At 35.6% G+C, this 23,671-nt stretch overlaps 2 protein-coding genes across 3 annotated transcripts in view; one reads left to right on the top strand and one right to left on the bottom strand.

Moving 5' to 3' along the window:
• Positions 1–1,622: 1,622 nt before the first annotated feature.
• On the bottom strand, positions 1,623–9,073 carry ZPBP2 (zona pellucida binding protein 2). The gene is made up of 8 exons (XM_019747559.2): positions 8,288–9,073; positions 8,092–8,157; positions 6,700–6,825; positions 5,892–6,053; positions 5,027–5,245; positions 4,382–4,464; positions 3,142–3,322; positions 1,623–2,550 (listed from the first exon to the last, which is right to left on the bottom strand). The coding sequence occupies exons 1-8, from the start codon at positions 8,334–8,336 to the stop codon at positions 2,456–2,458; spliced, it is 981 nt and encodes a 326-aa protein (XP_019603118.2). The 5' UTR covers positions 8,337–9,073; the 3' UTR covers positions 1,623–2,455.
• Positions 9,074–12,085: 3,012 nt separating this feature from the next.
• IKZF3 (IKAROS family zinc finger 3) overlaps positions 12,086–23,671 on the top strand; it is a 79,458-nt gene continuing 67,872 nt past the window's right edge. Inside the window, exon 1 of one of the 2 annotated variants that reach the window (XM_074319637.1) lies at positions 12,086–12,379. In XM_074319637.1, coding sequence (XP_074175738.1) covers positions 12,373–12,379 — 7 coding nt within the window. In that variant the 5' untranslated portion in view covers positions 12,086–12,372. The remainder of the gene's footprint in view (positions 12,380–23,671) is intronic. The other variant, XM_019747807.2, reaches the window with a different exon arrangement.

The following is a 23,671-nucleotide window of genomic DNA, read 5'->3' as shown; positions in this document are numbered from 1 at the left end:
ATATGAGGTCTTGACAATTAAGTTTGAGAACTTGTTGCAATGAAGTTGCTAAACTTTTTTGATATCAGAGGGATTATTCATTATGAATTTGTACCAAATGCACAGTTAACCAAGTTTACTTTTTGGAAGTGCTGAAAAGGCTGCATGAAAAAGTTAGATGACCTGAACTTTTCGCCAACAATTCACGGCTCTTGCATCACGACAATGCTCCAGCTCACAGGGCACTGTCTGTGAGGGAGTTTTTAGCCAGTAAACAAATAACTGTGTTGGAACACCCTCCCTACTCATGTGATCTGGCCCCCAAGGACTTCTTTCTTTACCCAAAGATAAAGACAAAGGAAGACATTTTGATGACATTCAGGACATCAAGGGTAATATGACGACAACTCTGATGGCCATTCCAGAAGAAGAGTTCCAAAATTGCTTTGAAGGGTGGACTAGGCGCTGGCATCAGTGAATAGCTTCCCAAGGGGAGTACTTCCAAGGTGACCATAGTGATATTCAGCAATGAGGTATGTAGCACTTTTTCTAGGATGAGTTTGCAAACTTAACTGTCCGACCCTCGTATGCAAAAAAAAAAACAAAAAAACACACCTCTAAACACACAACTTACTTTTCACAAAAACTAACTCAGACCTAAATGTAAAACATAAAACTATATAACTTCTAGAATGTAACAGGAGAAAGCCTAGATAACTTTGGGTTTGGTGATGAGTTTTTATGTATGACACCAAAAACATGATTCATGAAAAAAAAAATAAGTTGAACTTTACTAAAAGTCCGCAGTGAAAGACAGTTAAAAGAATGAAGAGACAAGCCACTGAATGGTGGGAGAAAATATGTGCAAAACACGTATCCAATAAAGAACTTGTATCTAAAATATATTAAGTCGGTGCAAAAGTAATTGCAGTTTATAAGGTTGAAAATAATTGCAAAAACCACAATTACTTTTGCACCAACCTAATATGAAGACCTTTTAGAACTCAACAATGAGAATAAACAATCCAATAAAAAATGGACAAAGATCTGGATTCTCACCATAGAAAATATACAAATGACAAATAAGCATATGAAAAGATGTATAGTATTGGATATAATTAGGGAATCTCAAATTAAAACAACAATGAAATACCACTATATGCCTATTAGAATGGCCAAAATCCAAAAAACTGAAAATATGAAAAGCTAGTGAGGATAAGGAGCAACAAGAATATATTCATTGCTGATGGGAATGCAAAATGGTAAACCAATTTGGGAGACAGTTTGGCAGTCTTACAAAACTAAGTATAATCTTACCAGAAATCCAGCAGTCATGCTCCTAGGTATTTTGCGATTGAGATGAGAACATATGTCCACACAAAAACCTTCACACAAATGTTTATAGCAGCTTTATTCATAATCACCAAAAACTGGAAGCAACCAAGATGTCCTTCATACATCTATACAATGGAACATTATTCAGCAATAAAAAATTATCAAGTCACAAAAAGACATGGCGGAACCTTAAATGTATATTGCTAAGTGAAAATAACCAGTCTGAAAAATTTACATACTGTATGATTCCAAGCATATGACATTTTGGAGAAGGCAAAACTATAGAGACAGTAAAAAAATCAGTGGTTGTCAAGGACTCTAGGGCAAGGGGGAAGGATGAATAGGTGAAGCACAGGGGATTTTTAGGGTGGGGAAACTATTCTGTATGAAACTATAATAGTAGACACGTCATTACGTTTGTCGAAACCCCAGTAAGACTGTATAATACAAAGCATTAACCTTAATGTAAACTATGAATTACAGTTAATAATAATGTATCAACATTTGTTCATCAACAAATGTGTCACGCTAATGCAAGATATTAATAATGGGAAACTGGGGAGGGGTGAGGATATGAGCTAGAGAAGGTGTATGGCACTGTAATATCTGTTCAATTATTCCATAAATCTAAAACTGTACTAAAAAATAAAATCTATTAATTATTTTAAAATAAACTAAAACCAAAGGACCAAAAGAAAGAACTTTTTTGGTTCTAATTACAAAGGTAATATATATGTCTTTATATCCTATAAGAGTGATTTCAAACAAATTAATATATGGAAAGTATAAAGTTTTTATTGTATTATACTTTGCTACTCTTCTTGACCTTAATAGAGTCTTAGGTACAGAGTGACAGATTCAGTTTGTAAACAACAAAACACAGTTCGTTAAAAATCATCCACTAATACACTTTCCTTCGTACACTGGAGATATAACTAAATGCCTTCTTAAAAATGCCACGTGAATGATCTTTTTAAAGTTTCTAAAATGTATGTTTTCCAATGTTTTGGTTTTACTGATCTTACTTAATGGAACTATCTATGAAGCTCTGGGATGTGAACAAATCTTATGTCCCCGACTTCCATAGCAAGTAACAATGCATTTCATCTCTAGTCTTCAGATTGCAATTTTTGTTTGAAGTTTATGGGCAAGATTTAGCTCCATAGATATGGATGGAAACGCAGATCTGACAAGTAACATCAACATCAGGACTAAAAGTCCCAGGACTGCAAACCACTGCAGAGGAAAACACATGGAGTAGATTATTATAATTTCAGTTAGAGGTATTTTATACCAATAATATTAATCTGCTTTCAATGTCACACCATTTCTATATCTTTGTTATACTGAATAATGTTCAGCCAATTAAATTGTAGAAGATTATTTATGAGTTTCAAACATTGTAATTTGATGATCTTAAAGCAGGAGAAAGTTAGAATCTTAACTGTTTTTCCATTAGTATTAGCATTTTACACAACCTTTTGCATTGCCGCACTTATGAGTTTCTATTTCTAGTAGTTTTCTAGTTTCTATTTTCAATTCTCTGTTGTCTAGGTAGGACCATTCTGTTTTCCTTCACAGTTAGTAGCTTAAGTCAGAACACTATAGAAATGTTTTGTAGTATAAAAGAGTACATGAGGAAGAATTCATATACATGAAGATAATTACATTTAGGAATTTGGACTTTGAATTTTCACTTCCCTTTAGCTAAATATGTTCTATAAGAGGATCACTATAAAGATTCAATTCCATTATCCTAAGTGAATTACTCATCTATTCTTTTGACTATATAACCTAAATATTCAGATATTTATATTTTATAATTACCACAACAGGTAGCGCAATCACTGTGCAGACCCTCATTTTTCCCAAAGCCTGGACGACAGCTATCCATACGTACTACTTGAAAACTGTGATCCACAAAATGCATAGCTGGTAGAGTTTTATTAAAATCATGGTTGAAAATATATGCTTGGCTCCGGAAAAATTCTTCTATTCGATCTCTTGCCTACGATTTAAAAGTACCAGAAAAAAGTACAATGACTAAACTGTGAACCAATTTCTCCTCCAGCATCAGAGGCCATGAAACATAGTATAAGCATGCCATCCATGAATTCCTGAAAATTTGTGTTAACACTAAAGTTATCAATTACTGGCAATTCGTATGTACAATGGTTAAGAAAAATTAAGGTAAAAAAACACTTGTTTTGAATTATTTACAGCATGTCTATTCCATTTGTAGGTAACTGGGAGTTCATTATTTCTCCCATTCCATTACTAACCAGGCCCGACCCTGCTTAGCTTCCGAGATCAGACGAGATCGGGCACGTTCAGGGTGGTATGGCCATAGACAATTATTTCTAATTTCAAAGGGCCAAGCAAAATTGAAACTAATATAAAACTTTCCTCCAATCGGCATTACAAACTAATGATGTAAATTTTATGTTTTTTTGCACATAGTTTAATAATGACTGATATTAACTAAGTGCTTCCCAAAAACCATGAGCACTATAAAGGGTATGGGCTTAGGAACTAGACCAGGAGAGTGAAGGGACTTTTTTTAGACTATGTTCTTAGCCTCTGAGGATGGTAGAGGAGGTAGCGACTATTATGATCAGCATACATAGTTTCGGAAGAGCCACTGATTTAACATAGAATGACATGATTGTGAGGTTGTTCTCAAAGCTGCTGGGTAGTTAACATCTGGGGGACGAAGACCTGGGATTCATCCTTCTGTCATAGAAAAATATGTAATATCAACTTGGGGAGCTATGTAATATTCCAAATGCACTATTTCAAAACAAAACCTCATGAAATAGCCACTAAGACACTCATAATCTCAGTTTAAAATAATCAAAACCCCAAATCAATAATACTTTATATTTAAGTTTTTTAAAAAAATAATTCAAATCTACTTGCTTAGAATGTCTTCATTATTGATAAATATTCACAACTTGAAGAAATAGATTTTTGAAGAAACTTTTTAAGTAATAAAATGTAGTTACAAAGAATTTTAAGTAGCTTTATTGACTATTCAAATATTTTCCTCTTACAATGAAATTCTCACCTGAAGGATATTATTATTAGTGATATCTTCACAATCAACAGAATCATTGCATGCCCCTTTCCACCCTGGTGCAAAAGGATTAACTGGAGAGGAAAAAAATGATATCTTCACAAAAGGACTCTAAAAAGTTCCAAACATTCTAATAAAGCTCCAAATGCTGAATTCAGTATGAATGGGTGCATGTGTTTAATCTATCTAATCCCAGTAATAAAGTAAGGTGCACAATTTGAATAATTTATACATTATGATTTCACTCCATCTGGGGGCTAATGGAAGTAACTACAAGGCTTTAAAACGAATAGAAATAAATTTGGTTTGGCTCCTTTTATGAAGTTCTCAAAAATAAAATTTAAAATTCTGTAAGAAGGTATCTTAAATATTAGCTGCAGAAAGCCTGTATTTATAAAATTATATTGACTTCTAAAAAATAAGCAACAGTATATTCTAGTTGTAGGTAAATAATTAAATTAATGTGTTAATTTTTAAAACTATAACCAGGCTTAGACCAACAATATATTTTAGTGCTTAACAAACAGTTAAAGCCTACTATTTGTAAGATATCTCACATAATAGGATCATTAATTTTGTAATCTATCCTGGTTCAAGATTAAAATCATAAAATTAAAGTTTAAACATTTTTTTTACCTTTAAAGGCTATGAATAGCTCATGCATGAGGCCATGTTTTGGAAGTTTAACAAAATGGCACTTAAATGATGGTTCTATGACATGGCATGACAAATCAGAGATTAAATTATCCAAGATTTTCTTCAGCACTCTAAAAAGCTGTTCATTATATCTTCCTGTACAAGACTTTGTGGTAAAACGTACAGCCATCTGATATGAATAATCAGGTTCCCGATAGGCTTTTTAAAAAGATGAGAATAAAAACAATTGTGCATACCATTAATTTCCTCTACCAAACAATTTTCAAATAATATGTAATATTAAATCCATCTATCTTGCAAATCAGCATAGAAATTTAACTTATCCAATGAAATGTTTTACCAGTTTGTCCTCACAAAAATATACAAAACTAATAACTTTAATGAAAAATGGTTATTTTCATCTGCTATATTATCTACTCAGTACAAGAGAAGAAATGGCCTCTGTGGGCTGGCTATATAGATAACAGTTATCAAGGAAAAAATAAGACTTGGGGGAGGAAGTTCTTAATTTGCAGAAAGTGTCATTGTTGTCAGCATAGTCCAGTCAAAAGGATCATTAATTTGCTTTTGCAGAATTAAACATCAGTTTTTAAGATACCTGGCAAAATTGTGGTAAAGGAGATTGTGCTTGTATATGTAGACAGTGGGAAGTGGAAGGCTGAAAGAGGATTATTTAGATTACACTATCTTGATGTCAGTTTAAGAGTTTGCCTGGTCAAATACACCCAAAATAATCCATAAGTTATAATGATTGTACATAACAGACTCATTTTCACTAAGAAACCATACACTTAATTCTGATCCAAACTAAATGTATTAAGTTAAAATGTGCCTATAGTCTTACCAAACATCATAAAGTCATAGCTCTGCTTTACTATCTTTTCTTCTTGGGTTTGTGCTTTGATAGTCGTATAAGAAAGAGTACACGTGTAAAGTCCTGACAAAGGCTCCACAAAATCTTTCACCATCAGCTTTCCTGTTTTAGTTATATTTATTCGATAATTTCCTAAAGAGAAATGGTAAATTACTTGGTTATTTAACATACAAAAATTCAAATATTATTTAGTCAACTTGGGGTTACAAATATAATACAAAAATTTAAAAATTAATGGACTATTTAACTTCAAGAATTCAATAAAATCTTAATTCTGTCATAATACTCCATGGAAAACAACATGAGGTAAGTACACTTTGGAAGCAGATTTTTATTTTTTTCAATTCATTTCTTGGCATCTAATTTCAATTGGTTTATGCCAGTAATTCGGTAAATGAAATTACACTGCCTTGTAGTGCTATACAAATTCTTCAAATAAGACAGATATAATACTTATAATCCAAGACACTCTTCTAATATCATGAAAAAGTACATATTAGATACTTCAACTCCTATTACAGAAAGATAAATTTTAGGTTTTATGAAACATTTTGAAGAGCTCTGGGAAGTGGGATGCAAAAATTACTGCTTCAGTTTTTGAATAAGGAGAAAAAAATAAGGCACCCACCAAGATATAACATGATTTGTCTAAATATGGAGCAAGTGAAACTGCACTTAAAAATTAAATTTCAATTTGTTCATTCCAATAAGTGACAGTGCTTTTCTAAAAAATGTTCACATCACTAAAAAAAGAAGGTATTAAAATCAAGGAATTTACCTGTTAATACCCTGTCATTAGGCCCAATCCATAAGTAGGTAGGGTCTACTGTTTCTTTTTTAGCACGTTTTAAATCCATACACACAAGGACTGGGCTATTGTGATGTAATTTTACATATATTTTCACTGTAACAAAATAAAATAATATATAACTACATTATACAGCAAAATTAAGAGATGTACTTCCTACCATTCTGTCCCAAAGATACTCTCAGTTCTTTTTGATTTCCCTATTTAAAAAATCAGCATATCTTTATAACATTTAGAATGCTAAAGTCCTTTTTGCTTTTCATGCGTTTTTAAAAGACTAGACTACTAGTGAGTTTTTGTCTTTTTCTGTGATATAATTGTTTATAAAAATGTACATTTAAAAGTTCAGTTTAATGTAGATTCAGAACTCATAAGCAATTTTTGAAGGGCTAGTGGAATCAGTTAAAGGATCAGAAAAGCAATTGAGTTTCGTTGTAAAACTATTTCAAAGATGATCATTGTCATCCCTAAGGGAAACCTGATATTTAACTATAAATGTCCTCTGTTAGGAACATTAATTAAGCCTACGTGGGGCATACAAGGAAGATTTTCTGCAATTACCTACTCTGTTTCAGATTTGGTGGAAGTAGCAATAGTCTGCTTGGAACCAATGCAGTCCCACAAGATACCGTGTTTCCCCGAAAATAAGACCGGGTCTTATACTAATTTTTGCTCCAAAGGACGCATTAGGGCTTATGTTTAGGGGATGTCATCCTGAAAAATCATGCTAGGGCTTATTTTCCCGTTAGTTCTTATTTTCGGGGAAACACGGTATTGATTTTAAAGCCTACCGAATGCAAGTCTCTGAAATTTTAAAGACACTGTCCTACAATTTGGTGGCAGCAGGGATGGGGAGGGCTCCAAACATGGAGAGATTCCAAACATGACAAATGCTATGAACTGATCCAAAGTTATCTAAAGTTAGCCAGGTGACTAATTTTCCTTGGGAGGTGTGGGAAAGTTTCACCGCGGTGATAAAGGACATTTGAGCTGAGTCTTAAAAGATGTGTAGTTCTACTTAATAAGGGGAGGGATAAGGCTATTCCAAAGAGAGCGACTTCCAGTCCTGGCAATTACTCCTCTGAGTGGGCCTGGCGTGTTGCAAAGCATCAGAGACACCTGGAAGTGAGGTGGCATCAGAGGAAGAGATCTGGATTGAATGCTAGCTCCTTACGAGCTGTGCGGCTTTACATAAGGTGATACAACTAGGGTCACTGTCAGGATGAAAAGATGCAACCTTCAGGAAGTGCAGAGCACACGGTAGACGATCACTAAGCATTCGCTCCCTTTCCCCGGGCGGAACAACTTGAGCAGGTCCACGGCACCACGGCTCTTCTGTGCGGGTGAAGCGGTCCACACTACCTGGGTGTCCTGGCTTGCCATAAATGAAGCCTTTCTTAGTGAGTTCGGAAGATCGCTGCCATCCAACTGCGGAGGAAAGAAACCACTACTTTTGGGTGGAAGAGGAGAGCTCAGGATGGGGCGAGACGGAGCGAAGTAGAGGAAGCAGGACGGGCAAGAAGGGAGAGGCCTAGGGACCTGGTGGAAGGAGCCCCACCTCCTGTGAGGTACCAGAGCACCGCGGAGAGTAGGACCCACGCTCGCATCACGACTCAGGGGCTACCGTCGCGGGAGGCGTCGAGGGGCGGGCTCCTTCCTACCTCTGCCCAGGCCCAGCGCCTCCCCATCTCTCCTCCACACAGCGGGGCCAACCGCCGAGGTCAGCTCCTCCACCCGTTGGTCGCTACCACGGGAGCGGCCGCGCAGGAGAGCGCTTGCGTGCCCTGTAGGTTCGCGCACGGGGTGGAGCGCCTGGCGCGCGCCCGCGCCCGGGGGCGAGGCGAGAGGGCGCTGGGCCCCTTGAGTGGAAGGCCAGCGCCCCGCCCCCTTGCGCGCACGCAGCCGCCGGCGTGCGGATGCTTCGCACCTCGCGTGTGGCGCCATTTTCCGGTGCTGTGGGCGTCGTACTTCTCTGAGTAAGTTCTGTGAGAAGACGAGTAAAGGAAAAGAACCTAAGGCTTGGCGTGTCGGTCACTTCCTTAGTCTGGGGGCTGATGAGGTCGACGATAGGAACACCGCGGGTCCCAAGGACGGCGGGCGCGGGATGCCATTATGTTAGTACTGGAGGAAGGGAGAGGCTTGTGAGAGTTTTTTCCTCACAGGAAGCAGAGAGCCCCGCGTGGGCATTTCCTATGCCTTTCTTCTAGTGAACTCAGTCTGAAACTGTGTACACCCTATTCAAACTCTTACACCCAGTTTTTACCTAACTGCACTCTTCTACCCACAAAATGAAGAACCTGAAGAACTACGAGTACATACAACAAGGCGTCTCCAGGCCTTCCCACTCAAGAGGAACATTTAATCTTCATTTTCACCTTCAGGTATCAGACTACGTTAAGAGACCCTTCATGCAAATTTATCTAGGGTTGTGTGGTAATCTTGCTTTTAGAAACGGGCCCTATTGAAAGGCAGGATCCCCAAATCTGCTTTTCCTGTGGAGACGGTTGATAAGATCAGAAAGCTCCAACCACGTCTGTGTCTTTCATGGTTCCTTCCTGGCTACTTATTTGGTGGCCTGAAAGGCCTGTGTGATGTCTATTTTTTAGCAGTGGGACACCCTCAGTCGTGGTTTTGAGTAGGCTGGTGGGTAGAGAGCCCAAGGTTCAGACAGGGTGCAGAATGATTATTTGGGGTGAGATCAAGAGGGTGTTTTTTTTTCTCAGTTTTATTTCCTTTGAGCAGAGTCAGTACTTGGACTATCTCTGATGGTCCGGGAGCAACCTTTGTCAGTGATTTCGTTTTTACTCACTGTTAATTTTACCTACATAGCATAAGCCATGAAATGTGATTCAGTGAGTCAGATCCACCCATGTCAGTTACCATGTGTAGTAGATGCATCGTTTAGCCTCAACTGTTGCTTCTTAATGTGATATTGAAGATAAATTCAGGCATTGTGTTTGATTCCCTAGAAGTTTATCATTCCAGTTTTAGTCGAAGTACATTATAAATCCTGTGTTTTAATTAGTTTCCCAGTTATTATAAGTAATTGATCCTTGCAAATTCTGAATGATAAACTTTGGATGCTTTGGAAGGAACTTAACCAATGAGTAGTGGTTGTTTGTTGAAAGTACCCATGTACTTTTAAAATAGACTTAATTTTAGAACAGTTTTAAATCTACAGAGAAATTGCAAAGATAGTACAGAGAGTTCTCATGTATTCCCACTGAATTTTCCCAACTATTGACATCTTACATTAGTGTGGTACATTTCTCACAATTAATGAACCAATATTGATACATTACTACTAAATAAAATCTGTGCTTTATTCAGATTTCCTTAGTTTTTAACTAATGTCCTTTTTTCTGCTCCAGGATCCTGTCTGGGATCCCACATTACATTTAGTTATCATGTCTCCTTAGGTTCCTCTTCGCTGTAACAGTTTCTTAGACATTTCTTGTTTTTGATGACCTTGACAGTTAATGACAGTTTTGATGACGTTGACTTGACCTTAACTGGTTGGGCACTTTGCTGAAAGCCTCTCTGTTGAAATTTGTCTGATGTTTTTCTCATTATTAGACTAGGGTTGTGGTTTTTTGGGGTAGAAGACTACAAAGGTAAAATGCCATTGTCATCACATCATATCAAGTGTACATTCTATCAACATACCTTATCACTATAAATGTTACCTTGATCACCTAGCTGAGGTAGTGTTTGTCAGGTTTCTCTACTATAAAGTTGCTCCTGCTACCCTTTTCAAATGGCACTCTTTGGAAAAAAGTCACTATGTGAAGGCCACACTTAAGGAGTGGGGAGTTATGCTCCACATCTTTGAGGGTAGAGTGGCTACATAAATTATTTTACCCATTCACTTTTTATTTATCCCCTTAGGTATCACTCTCTGGAGTCTGAAATAATTCTGAATTATTTTACAGAGTATTAACACGTTCCACTGTTAAGTATAAAGAACACTGTCATGGAAGATAATAAAAGGTTTTTTTTTTAATATATACAACTTTTTAATAACCAAAGAACTATTCATCCTTACACCATCCCTGTGAAATTTTACAGTTCCTCTTCTGCTACTTTTGATGTGCTATTTTTGCTTTTAGAAACTAACAAACAACAAATTTCCCCTTTCAATACTAAAATTAGATCTAGTATTTAGAATATTTCTCTGAAATTGATATTATCTTGTAGAATTCCAACCCATACAAGCTATAGAGATGCTGCCAAGGTACGATGATCTTAAAGCCAATGCAAGGTATTCACTCATTTCATTCATTCATTCATTCATTCAAATCTCTCACACACACACACACATATATACACACATATATATTTTCTTCTTTACCAAGGCATATTTAAAATAAACTAAAATTTATAAAATTACAACACGCATACTTTAACTCGTAAGTGTGGATTTCTTCTGATGTGGTCTGCTGATGCAAAACTCCCCAGCCTTAAATCTCAAATATATACTAACAATATAACTTTCTACAAAGAGTGGAAGTGGCGTTTTTGAGAATCATTCACATGTTGTCCAGTTCAACACACTGGGTATCTTGATAAGGATTCACCTGAACAATGTCCCTTAGACCTCAGTGTGCAGAAAAGCTCTGCCTTGAAAAACTATTATGTGGTCACTTCCCCTTTCCTTTTTACTCCTATAGAAGTAAAGCACACACAGTCAAATGTGTGCTTTACTTCTATAAAGTGGGGAGGATGTTGGAAAAAGATGTTTACTGGAACATCTCTGTGTACATCTTTGAGTTAATTTTACTATCTTATCACTACCCTCCCTTTAGCTCTACTTTCTTTAGTTTTCTGGTACGGGGTGTGTGTGTGTGTGTGTATAAAAGCTGTCTCAGATTGTATTTGGAAGAAGGCAGGGTAGTAGAAAATTAACATATAAATAGAGTGTATAGTATTTTGTGAGTGGTGGTAAGTAAACCAAGCAGTACCCAGATAGAAAAACAAAAGTGAGAGAATTGCTTCTAAAAATGAAAAGTTGAGTTGATAAAAGTGCCAAAATCATTTTTGAACTATTTTAGAACTTTCTGAAAACTTGGACCAAGAACTTTTATCATGTGAAATGAAAAACTGAGGAAGAGAGACATACTTCGAAAGAAGTAAGTTCTCATTATTGATGGTATTCATGGCCATTATTCCCGAATCCAGACTAAAAGTTACGATGTTGCTCATTTTAAGACAAACTTCTTTGAACTTAAATTTGAAAGAAAAAAAAAAAGTCCAGACACCCCCCCCACACCCATGTGATATTACTTTCCCATCCATTATCTTTCTAAAATAGACATTATGAGACAATTTACTGATGCCCCATTTCCATCCTATAGTGTTCTCTGGTTTGACATTCAAAAAAGAGCTGGAGGCGCGGAACCTCCGCCGCTCGAGGTGAACGTCCTTTAAAGCCGCCGCCAGCCAGCGCCGCTGTAACCCCGCGCACCCGCGGGTCGCCGGCTCCTGCCCCTTTCAATCTGCGCCGACGCGGCGGCCGGATCCCGGGGACTCCCCGCGCCGGGAATCTCCCGCCAGCTGCGAGCTGCGTCCTGGCGACGGCAGGAGCACGTGGAGTGGCCGGGTAGCAAGAGCTGCAGCTCCAGCCCAGTCCAGCCCAGCGGCGACATGGAAGGTGAGCCTCCAGCCCTCTTCTTTCTAAGGGGTCTTTGAAAAGCTCAACCAGGCACGCAGCAGAGAGAGTTTCTTCTGAATCTCGGTTTTGCTTCTATTTATTTTTGTCAAAATTGTTTTTGCCTGTCGGTTCTCATACATCTCTCATCTGTTCCCCCCCACCCCCCACTACCTAACTTTGGAAAGTGGTAACTTCTCTGCAATTTATTAAGGCTTGTCTGTCAGACATGAGGGGTCAACTCTAAGTCTGCAGAGGAAGAATACTTAGGGGCATCCCTGAAATGGCAGCAAAACCTAGGTCGGAATAACTAATCCTGGATTTTTTTTTCCCGTCCATGGCCTCAGTGTCCATTGGAATTAGGCTAATCTGAGTGACTTGTTTAGAAAGAGAGGTGACCTTTTTTCTTCTTTCTTCTTCTACGAGTAAATGCTGTTATACGGGAAAGGTAGATTTTAAAGTGGTTGGCACTTGCTAGTCCCTTGGAACTCAATCTTCTAATGATCCTTCCTTATCCAAAGCAAAAATCGGGCTCATGTTCAGTTTCATTTGAATTAATTTTGAAAGTCATGAAACTATCCTCGCTTCTCAAAATTTTTCAATATGTACTTCCTTGGGATAATTAAAATTTCACACTGCTATTGTTAATTTTTCAGTAGTTTTTTCAACAAGTGTTTCTGAAACCTTGAAAACAGCAGATGCATCTCAAGTGGGGGGAGATGGTGATATTTAGAAAATAAGAATCTGTGAGAAACATTCAATTAATAAATGAGATACTGATACCTAATAAAAACGTTAAATTGAGGGTGGCCGGTTAGCTCAGTTGGTTAGAGCGTGGTGCTGATAACACCAAGGTTGCCGGTTCGATCCCCACATGGGCTCCTGTGAGCTGCACCCTCCTTTAAAAAAATAAATAAATAGATAGTGTTAATTTGATAAATATTATGAAGAGCATGGATGTTTTCCTCATGCTAATCAAAGGATCTCTTATTGCCAGTGAACCTTGATCTTCGGTAGCTTTAGGTCTAGCGTATACAAAATTAAATTTTGATTAAATACTTTGGGACACAAAGATAAATATGGTAGTGCTTTTGTTTCACAATATAACTGAGTGCAGTACTGTAGTCCTAAATCTTCCATTTGTATGTGGGTATGCTAACAAGTTTTTTAACTGTCTGGCCCATATACACATTTTTTTCTCTAAGTAGAATGCCTAGTGATAAGTCAATGAACAGTATGTATTTAGTATGTGGATAGAAACTTTTAAATGGCCATTATTGAATAAAGCTTCAAGTGTTTTCTCTTATGAAAAACTCTTTATGCTTTTAAATTTTTAAATTATCAGGGTTTAAAAATAACTTAAAAATTGGCACTTTAAATATTTTTAAAATGGTTTATGAAGTGTAATTTTTAACATATAAAGGTTTCACTGGCCAAGAACAGGAAAAAAAATAGGTTGCTGTACACTGTGAGAAATAATTTTTAAAACTCTCATGCTTTAATTATTACAAATGAATTGCTGAATTTGTTTTGTGGAGTTATAAATCAGTACTCCAACACTATTTTTTCCTAGTCTTAACCATTTCACTTCTCAAGAATAGCGTGCAGAATAGTGTAAATCCATGGAAACTGGAGTGTTTCTCTGTAAATGTTAATACTACTGAATTAATTTATTTAATGTGAAATAAAATTAACTAAATAGCATAACTTAGGATATTAATGCTATAACAAAGACTTTTAGATAGACTGGATAAAGACTTTCTGAATAAGGAAGGAATGAAAACTTGTGTAGAGTTTAGTTCAGAATGTACAGACTACAAATGGAAAAAGATACAATATAGAGTATAGATCGGTGATCAGCTGTGAGTTTAGATGACTAGACTAAATCCATAAACCCATAGAAATAGATGGTATATAATAGGCTTAACTCAAAAAGTAAAAAATTCGAAAATGTTAATGATGTGAATTCAGCTATTCTAACATCAGGTCCTTGAAGACAGAGTATTTGATGTAGTAAAATATCTGGTTCATTTATAGCCCTCCAAGATTGACTAATCTGGCTCGTGTGTAATATTTAAAATAAAGTATTTTTATATTATCTTGATATTTTGGTCTCAGTCTAGAATAGAGATTTGACCTATATTGTATACCTCTCATTTCTTGACAATGTAAGAAAGTAGAATACTTTATGGAATACCTCTATTATCTGCCTAATTTGGTGGCCAAATTAATATGCTACAGTTTATTGTGAAATGTGAAGCTGTATAGTCAGTTATTCCTTCAGCATATAAAATCTTTTTAAATTCATTCATCTTTTCATTCATCAACAGATATTTATTGAGACTTTCTATGCGTGAAAGTGTCAGATGAAATAAGCTTTTGAAATAGGAATTTTGTCATATAAAAATGAAAAGAGAATGCATATAATAAATCAGAAGCTATAACTTTTTTTCTCACAATCTGTGATCCTAAATATTTCTATCCAAAGACTCTTTATGTTGTTAAATTTTATTTATGCTTTAATAACATCTCTTCTATTTGGTATGGGTGAGAAATGAAGTGATTCACAAATATGAATTTCACAGATATTAGCATGTTTCTCATTTAATATAAAACTTTTCTGTTTAAACAATATTGGATAGAGATCTTTCTAAGTGTGTTTAATACAGCCCCCTGCTTTATAAACAGGAACACAAGAGGTAACTTTATCTTGGTGACCCTGGGTCACTATTTTGACCATGAGGTAATGTGTTATTGTTCTATAGTATATTCTCACGGGGATTTTGAGCTGTGCAGAGCTGAATGCCCTCACACTAAATATTACCAAGTTATTGTGCAATTTTTTTTTCTATTTCTTGGTGTCATCTTCTACTTCTCACCACATGGCTTTTGTGGAAGCCATTTTTCATTTCAAGTTTCCCTTCTATGCTCTGGATGGTTGAGATTTACATAGATACAGCCTCCAAATGGTAGAGTTTACTAGCCCTCCATTATAAGTGGATGAAGGATGAAATGGTAAAGTTCAAAGGAACAAAGTCACAGAAAAGCCATGGGATCCTGGTAGAACATAATTTAAAAGAAATTTCTATAATCCAATATACTATTTCACACTTTGATGTCTTTGCTAAAATTTTCACTCCATTCATTACCTGATTATGCCTACTCGTCTTTCAAGACTGTTCAGGCATCACCACCATGACCTCCTTCTGATGACCTTCCCTGGTGCCTTCTGGTGGTTACCCTAACGCAGCCCCTCACCTCCCTCCAACTAGGCTAGGGGCCTTTCCTTTCTGTGCCTACTTCTGCTAATTGTACAGAAATTATTTATTGACTTAAGTGTTTATTCCCCCATTGGTCTTTAAGCTTATTTTTGTATGCTCAGTGCCAGGAACAGTTCCTGGTTCATAAAAGATCCTTCGAGTTTGTTGCATTCAGTTAAGAAAATAGTGCTGTAAAGTAATTTTTATTATGTTTATTATGATGTCTTTAATTTTTGTAAGAGATTGGTGCTAGCAATTCTTTGATAGAACTCAGAAATTTTTTAAAGTGCTTAATTAAATGGTATAAAGAAAGATTAGAGAACAAAAATATTACTGGGATTTTTTGGTTAGACTGTCACTTAAAGCCAAATATTATCTATTAACTTTACATCAGCAGATTTCAGGATCACATATTAGTCCATTGAAATATAGATCAAATATGAGCAGAAATTTGCTTTCTCAATCAGTCAGATATAGATGGTACCATAAAATTAGCCTGAATGAGACGATTTTTTCAGCCTTAATTGAAATCTGCTTTTTGTTTCTGCATCCAAAATTAAAGTTTTTAGAGCCCCAAATGGTATAAAGTAAATCAAAATAATAGAGTTGATGTCATATTATACTGGATATGTGTCCCATGTAGGGGAGATAAAAAAGTAGGTGTTTAATAATAGATATGAAATAGAATAAAATGCATTTACGAACAATATTACATTGTCAATAATTCAAAATCAGCTCACCTTCTGACATTTTATGTTGATGGAATTGGCAACACACATATACCTACCACAAATTATATTATTAATGAGTGTTCTTAGAGTTGAAATTTTTGGCACATCAGGTTATTTGTGTTATTATAAAGGAAACTTTTTAAAAATAAGGCAAATAGAAAATATTTCAATAACATCACTGATGAAACAATACAAAACTGTATTTTCTACACTTAACTCTTAATTATCTAAAGATTATTTAGGTACATTTCTTGCTTATTTTGGTCATTAATACACCTTCTAGACTATCAAGTTCCAAAGTGTGGGGATCTTTTTTTTATTTTTTATCACCAGTGATAACTAGTATCCAGCCCAGTCCCCAGCACATAGTAGAACTGCAGGCATGTTTATTGAATAAATTAGTGAATGAGTTGCTTGTATGTTTGGTCATTGGACTATTTATTTGTTCAGCTTTTATGGAAAAGAGAGTAAGGAAAATAGTGACATTGAAACTAGTTAATTTTGCTGGTTAATTTGTCAGAGGTGCTGTTAAAGATTTGGTAGAAGAGTTTGGAATGTTGGCTAAATCTAGCGGGATGAATACTACCATCTTTTTCTAGTCCAATATTGGCTCTGCTCCAGGCAAAATAATATAATGCCTTCTAACTTTTGTATTTGCTTAAAATTTTTGCTACATTCTTTATTTCAGTGAAGCACAGCAATTTCTACAATAAACCATTTCTTCAAATCAAATGTTTTGATTCTTAAAGTTAAGAATAACATATTTCACTTAATTTGAGTTCTTTATCACAGCACTATCAGTTCATTTGCAAAGTGATGTCTGTTTGAAAGACTATTAATTTATCAGGATATTTGGCACATCAGAACAATTTCCTGCAATAGTACTTATATAGACACTGTGGATATGAAAAAAAGATCATGCTTACCAACCTATAAACATATTTTATAGATGTGGAGTTACATCATAACTGATGTATAATAGCTCTAGTTTGAAAACTAGAAGTAACTAATTTTCATTAGTATTTATTAGTTTTCATTAGTATTTTCATTTAGTATTTAACAACTAACCATTTTTGCCATCATCTGCCTTTTCTCTGTAGTTAAGACATCACACATGCTAATATTAATAGTTGATTATATGCTTGTGTACAGTGTAGACAGTACCATAAATACACCTTAGGGGATAACTAGATTTAAAGTTCACTTGACTTTCATGCATATCATTTATCAAATTTTAATTCATTGAAGATTATCAATATATAAATTTATACTCTGACCTCAAAATAAAACTTTTTAACCAACTTTTTGAAAATATTAAAATTTTCTAAATGTAGCTTGAGTAAGATTGTGGTTCTGCCCTATTTTTTTTCCTGTCCATATTTGTTCATGTAAAATTATTTAAGTAAGAGTATCACTAACTCTCCTATTCTCTGTATTTAATTAAGTGCCCATGAAGGCTCAGGTTAAGGTGCTTGGGAAATACTTTTGTTCGTGTAGTAATCAGCTGCTCAATAACAATATATAGCATGGTATATCATGATCATATACTATAAATTTTTAAAATACTTATTGTAAGTTTGAGGTACTTCTTGTCTGATTTTTATGTTCAGAATTCAAGAACATGAGCAATTGTTACATGTTTTTACTGATCCAGCTTTGAAGTGAAGATTGCTTACCATCCTCTTTCAAATTTCAGAAGATAGTTAACTAAAAACCATTCTGAAATAATAAGGTGAAACATTCGCAAGTGGTAGTAATAGTTTTTGTATGTATGCATCTTTATTTTTTCATATTGGCAAAGAAGATAAAATACAAAAATAATTTGTACATTGACCTTGATAAAATATAGCTGCATCTTTCGTCCATAATTCAAAATTTTCAGTTTTTGTTTATTAAAGCAGCCTTGTTCTGATTGTTTGACTTTTTAGTAATTATTAAATATATTTAGTAATTAGTAAATATATTTGAACTTATTATAATTGTATACTAAGGTACTCTTTTTTTCTGTTTTATGTATGGTAATTCATGTAAGATTTCATTTGAAAAGATGAAATGCTTCTTTAAAAAAAGTTTAGAAACTACTGGTATATTGCAGCCACTATAGAAAACAGTATGGATATTCTTCAAAAATTAAGAATAGAATTAACATATGATCCAGCTATCCCACTTCTGTGTATTTATCTGAAGAATACAAAAACACTGATCTGAAAAGATATATCTACCTCTATGTTCATTGCAGCGTTTACAATAGCTGAGCTATGGAAACAACCTAAATGTTCATCAGTGGATGAGTAGAAAAGAAGATGTATATATACAATGGAATACTACTCAGCCATAAAAAAGAATGAAATCTTGCCATTTGCAACAACATAGATGGACCTTGAGGGTATTATGCTAAGTGAAATAAGTTAGATGGCGAAAGACAAATGCTGTATGATTTCACTCATATATGGAATCTAAAAAATACAAATGAATGAACAAAACAAAACAAAGATAAACTCATAGATACAGAGAACAGATTGGTTGTTACCAGAGTTTGGAAAAGGGATTGGGGGTGAGTGAAATGGGTGTAGGGGATCAACTGAATGGTGAGGGATGGTAACTAGACTTTTGGTGGTGATCACTTTGTAGTATATACAGATGTTGAATTATAGTGTTACACACCTGAAATTTATTAATGTTATATACCAATTTTGGCTCAATAAAACAAACCCTAAAAAGCATAAAACAGAAAACAACTGGTATAGAAACAGATGCTTTCGTACTAAGTAGTCTCTGGAAGCCAGTTCAGCAAGTTCTGTAGAAATCATGACTATCAGAAATTAAACCCCTTGTCCCTTTGGCTATATAACTTCCTTGTAAGACAGAGCTTCCGAACTTTATTTTGGTACTCTGGATGTAATGCTGTACCACTCAAACCTTGAGAAATAGATGGCCCATTGACATACAAGAAATATTTGTCTAAAGCAGTCGAGTGCCAGTGAATTCAAAGGCGCCAGGTGAGAGAAATTACTTAAAACTTACATAAACTACCATTCTCTACCGCTCTTGGTTTGTGAATCATTTCAGCAGGACAAAAGAGTTTATGGATTATCAACACCAACACACTCTGCTACCATAAAAACAAAATTTCCCAGAATTAATGGAAATATTTTTGTGAGTGGATAGCAGAATTAGAATGAGACCATTTAAAATTTTTCATGCATTCCAGAAATAAAATTGTGAACTTGTTTGGTAAACAATAATTCAGTATAAAATAGACCCTTGGAATTTATGAATAAAACTTATTTTGATTCTTTGTGAGTGACCCTGAAGGGTTACAACAATACATGGTAATTTGTAAATGTTATGGCTTTTGTAAAGATTTAAGTAGGATAATGTATATAAAAGTCCCAGCTCAAATTCGAAGTCATAGTGCTGAGAGACTAGAGTATACGAATGAGTATATAGCTTCTAAGTTAGCCATCCCAACAGCATCCTTGCATATCTTAATAAAAGGAATTTGGAGATTCTCAAAGGACTTCACAGTTAACATAACACAGTTAACATAACATATAAACCTTATAGGTATTACTCTATACAATGATGCTTGGTGATTGTATGATGACCCCTTAAAGTATTCCATGGTCAATCTCATAGTTCAACAATAATTAGGTGAGACATAAAAACAAAACAAAATTTGTTTTTATCAACAGAACACCCTTTTATACTAAAATCTTATGTGGGACACTTGAGAAGGGGGGAAAGAAGGCAAGAGACCACTGCTAGGCCTACCTAGCTGTTGGCCCTTTCCTTCTCCTGACACAGATAAGTACTTGTGGCAGTCCTCTGGAACCCTGGGGCTCCATAGAACCCATTTTGAAAACTAATGATTCAGATTGTTGCATGTTTTCTTTACTGGTAACCTTGCCTCTTTCCATCCATTTTGAGGGTTGCTGCCAGAATGATCTTCCTAAAATAGCAAGTTACTCCCCTACTCAAAAACCATTTTAAGGGTGGCTGGTTAGCTCAGTTGGTTAGAGCGTGATGCTGGTAGTACCAAGGTTTCCGGTTCAGTCCCCACATGGGCCACTGTGAGTTGTGCCCTCCTTAAAAAACACACACACACAAAAAAAACATTTTAAGTATGTCTTAGTTAGGCATTTCAGATAATCCACATGTAGCTTCAATATTCCTGGTATCCTCTGTCCCCTCACATTATTATTCTGGACTGCTTAGTGTTCCCTGAACATGCATTGGTTTTCCTAACTCCCCATTTTTCTAATGCTATTCAAACTCAACAAATCCAAAAATGAACTCATTGTCCTTCCAACTCAACCAACTTCTCCTGACTTCTCAACACTGTTAGCATCACCATCATGCCAATTGAAATCCTCACTCATCCATTGTGGTCTATCCCAAATGCCATCTCTTAGGAAGCCATCCCTCATTTCAGGTTGGAATCTCTCCCTTTTTTGAAACTCCGTAACATTTTATGTCTGTCTAATGACTGCTAGAACCTAACTCCATTTTATGTGTAAAGATAAAGTATTTTTGCATGGTTTTAATACAATCTAAATTGTCTAAGAATGCACCTACTATAAGATGATTCTTTGTTTAGGTCAGAGCCGAGACTTTTTAGCCATTATTGATGAAATCTTTGTCGTTCTGCATTTTCAGCTCTTCCATTCATGGTGACTACAAATACATCTGACTACCGTATTATTATGTCTTCTAGAATAATTGTTCTGGTATATTTACATGTTGAAATACAAAGTATCTTATCATTGATTTCACCTTTATATTATAGTTAGGTTCTTTTTTTTTTAACTTATATTTGTGGATAGGTTATATTTAATTCACGATGGTAAAAGAGGTATTATAAAATATTTTTTTCTAAAAGGAGGCACTTGGTCTTGGTAAGGTTGAGAACCACTGTAAGTTTACTATACTCAAGAGACCAGCCATAGCCTAAATAAGATAATGTGTACAAAAATCAATCATCTTGTGTTATACTAGACACAAAGTTAAAGTCCAGCAAATGTTCAGTTCATAAATCATGTATAAGGATCCTTTGGAGTCTTGCTAATCTAAATATGGTCTGTAGACCAGCAGCACTGGCAACTGGGAATTGTTACAAATGCAGGCTCTAAGGCCAGAGTTGCTGAATCCGAATCTGCATTTTAACAAGGTTCCTAAGGAATTCTTGTGGACATTAGAGCCTGATAAGTGTTGCCCACTGTCTGAGAAATATCAGTGCAGTTTATCATCACTATTGTAGCACATTATGGATTAGTGGTGGACCAGCTTTATGTTTGTATTTAGGACATTTTTTTTATTGTTTAAATGCTGAGTTTAAAAGATAGTTGAACAACAAAAGCTTCATAACATTTAATTTTGACTCACCTTGTAATACAACATTTGTAATACAATATAAGTCAAAAGTCAGAAATCTTCATTCTTTATTCAAAAAATATTCGTTTAATACCTGTTATGTGCTGTGTATGCAAAATATTGGCAATACAGTGGTGAACAAGACAGACAATGCTTTTGCCCTCATAGAATTTACAGTTAGGTGAGGAAGATGGACCCCAATACAAGTAAATAACAAATGAAATAATTAAAATTATGCTACGTGCTATGAAGGAAATAGAGTGCTAATGTGGAGAATAATGGTCAGGGGCAGGGTTGGTGAACCTCTGCTCTAAGAAAGAGGTCTGGCTGGAGATAGAAATTTGGTTATCCTCAGCACATGCATGATACTTAATGCCATGGGAATGAATGGGATCACCTAAAGAGAGAATGTATTATGAGAAAGGGGTGCTCAAGATTGAGCCCTGAGAAACATCTTATTTAGGTGGTCAGGTAGAGGAGGAGGAGCGGGCAAAAGAGAAAGAGCAGCCGGGCGAGACAGGAGGAAAATGAGCAAAGTGTGGTGTAACGGAATTCAAGAGACAGGAGTGTTTCAAGAAGGAGTGGGTGGTCAGCTATGTTGAATATTGCTGAAAAATCAAGTAAGGTGAGGACAAAAAGTGTGGGTTGATTTTGGCAACATAAAACCTGCTAGTGACCTTAACAAAAGTGGTTTTTGTGGAGTGGTGGGGATGGAAACCAAATTGAAGTGGTTAAAGCAGGAATGGGAATAGAGACAGCAGAAATCAAATCATTTTTTCCAGAGGTTAGCTAGGATGTGAAGCAGAGAAATAAGTAGGTTGTTGCTGGAGAGAAATGTGCATCAAGAGATTTTGTTTGTTTGTTTTTGTTTTCCAAAGATGAACAACACTTAAAATCCCTGTAGCCTAAGTATGAAAAAAAAAAAAAAAAAAGACCAAAACTGAAACAGATCTTGAAATCTCAATTCTCAGGGAAGTTTGGAGAATTTAGTGATCATTGAAAATATATTCATATTTAGTTGGCACTTGACATGTAAATAAATTTCCTAACCGTGAGAATTTTTAAGATATAAAGTGCCCATTCAATGGATGGTTGGTGTAGACATAATCTATAAAGACTTTACAGGAGAATTATGAAAAAAACCCTTGAAATTCCGACTTGTTTTTAAAAGTTGGAAGATACTGTTATAGTTGCATTTCTAAGGTTTGGGATTTTAGATATTTGAGAATAAGTGTTCAGTAGATTTTTTTTTTGTAATTAAAAAATAGCTTATACAAGAAGTACCCATGTCTTATGTAGATAGCTTGATTAATTTTTTACCGATATACACTACGGATCTGACAATTAAGTTCGCGAACTCATCCTAGAAAAAGTGCTACATACCTCATTGCTGAATATCACTACGGTCACCTTTGAAGTACTCCCCTTGGGAATCTAGGCACCGATGCCAGCGCCTAGTCCACCCTTCAAAGCAATTTTGGAACTCTTCTTCTGGAATGGTCTTCAGAGTTGTTGTCGTATTACCCTTGATGTCCTGAATGTCATCAAAATGTCTTCCTTTCAATATTTCCTTTATCTTTGGGTAAAGAAAGAAGTCACCGGGGGCCAGATCAGGTGAGTAGGGAGGATGTTCCAATACAGTTATTGGTTTACTGGCTAAAAACTCCCTCACAGGCAATGCCGTGTGAGCTGGTATATTGTCGTGATTCAAAGCTATAAATTGTTGGCGAAAAGTTCAGGTCGTTTAACTTTTTCATGCAGCCTTTTCAGCACTTCCAAATAGTAAACTTGGTTAACTCTTTGTCCAGTTCATAATGAATAATCCCTCTGATATCAAAAAAGGTTAGCAACATCATTGCAATAAGTTCATGAACTTGTCAGACCTCATACACACCTTCCAGATCAAGATATGGAACGTTCACATCACTCCA

This window comes from Rhinolophus sinicus, linkage group LG15, assembly GCF_036562045.2.
Source record: "Rhinolophus sinicus isolate RSC01 linkage group LG15, ASM3656204v1, whole genome shotgun sequence".
In the NCBI taxonomy this organism is placed as follows: domain Eukaryota; kingdom Metazoa; phylum Chordata; class Mammalia; order Chiroptera; family Rhinolophidae; genus Rhinolophus; species Rhinolophus sinicus.
This window is presented reverse-complemented; position numbering and strand designations above follow the sequence as displayed.

Bases quoted from the DNA above. Each gene is read 5' to 3' on its own strand.
- ZPBP2 (XM_019747559.2), bottom strand. From the start codon at position 8,336: ATGCGAGCGTGGGTCCTACTCTCCGCGGTGCTCTGGTACCTCACAGGA. The intron at 5,246-5,891 runs GTAAGACTATAG...CTTTTTAAAAAG, and splicing joins CTATGACTTTATGATGTTTG to CCTATCGGGAACCTGATTAT. The intron at 3,323-4,381 runs GTGAGAATTTCA...TTTAAATCGTAG, and splicing joins CTAATAATAATATCCTTCAG to GCAAGAGATCGAATAGAAGA.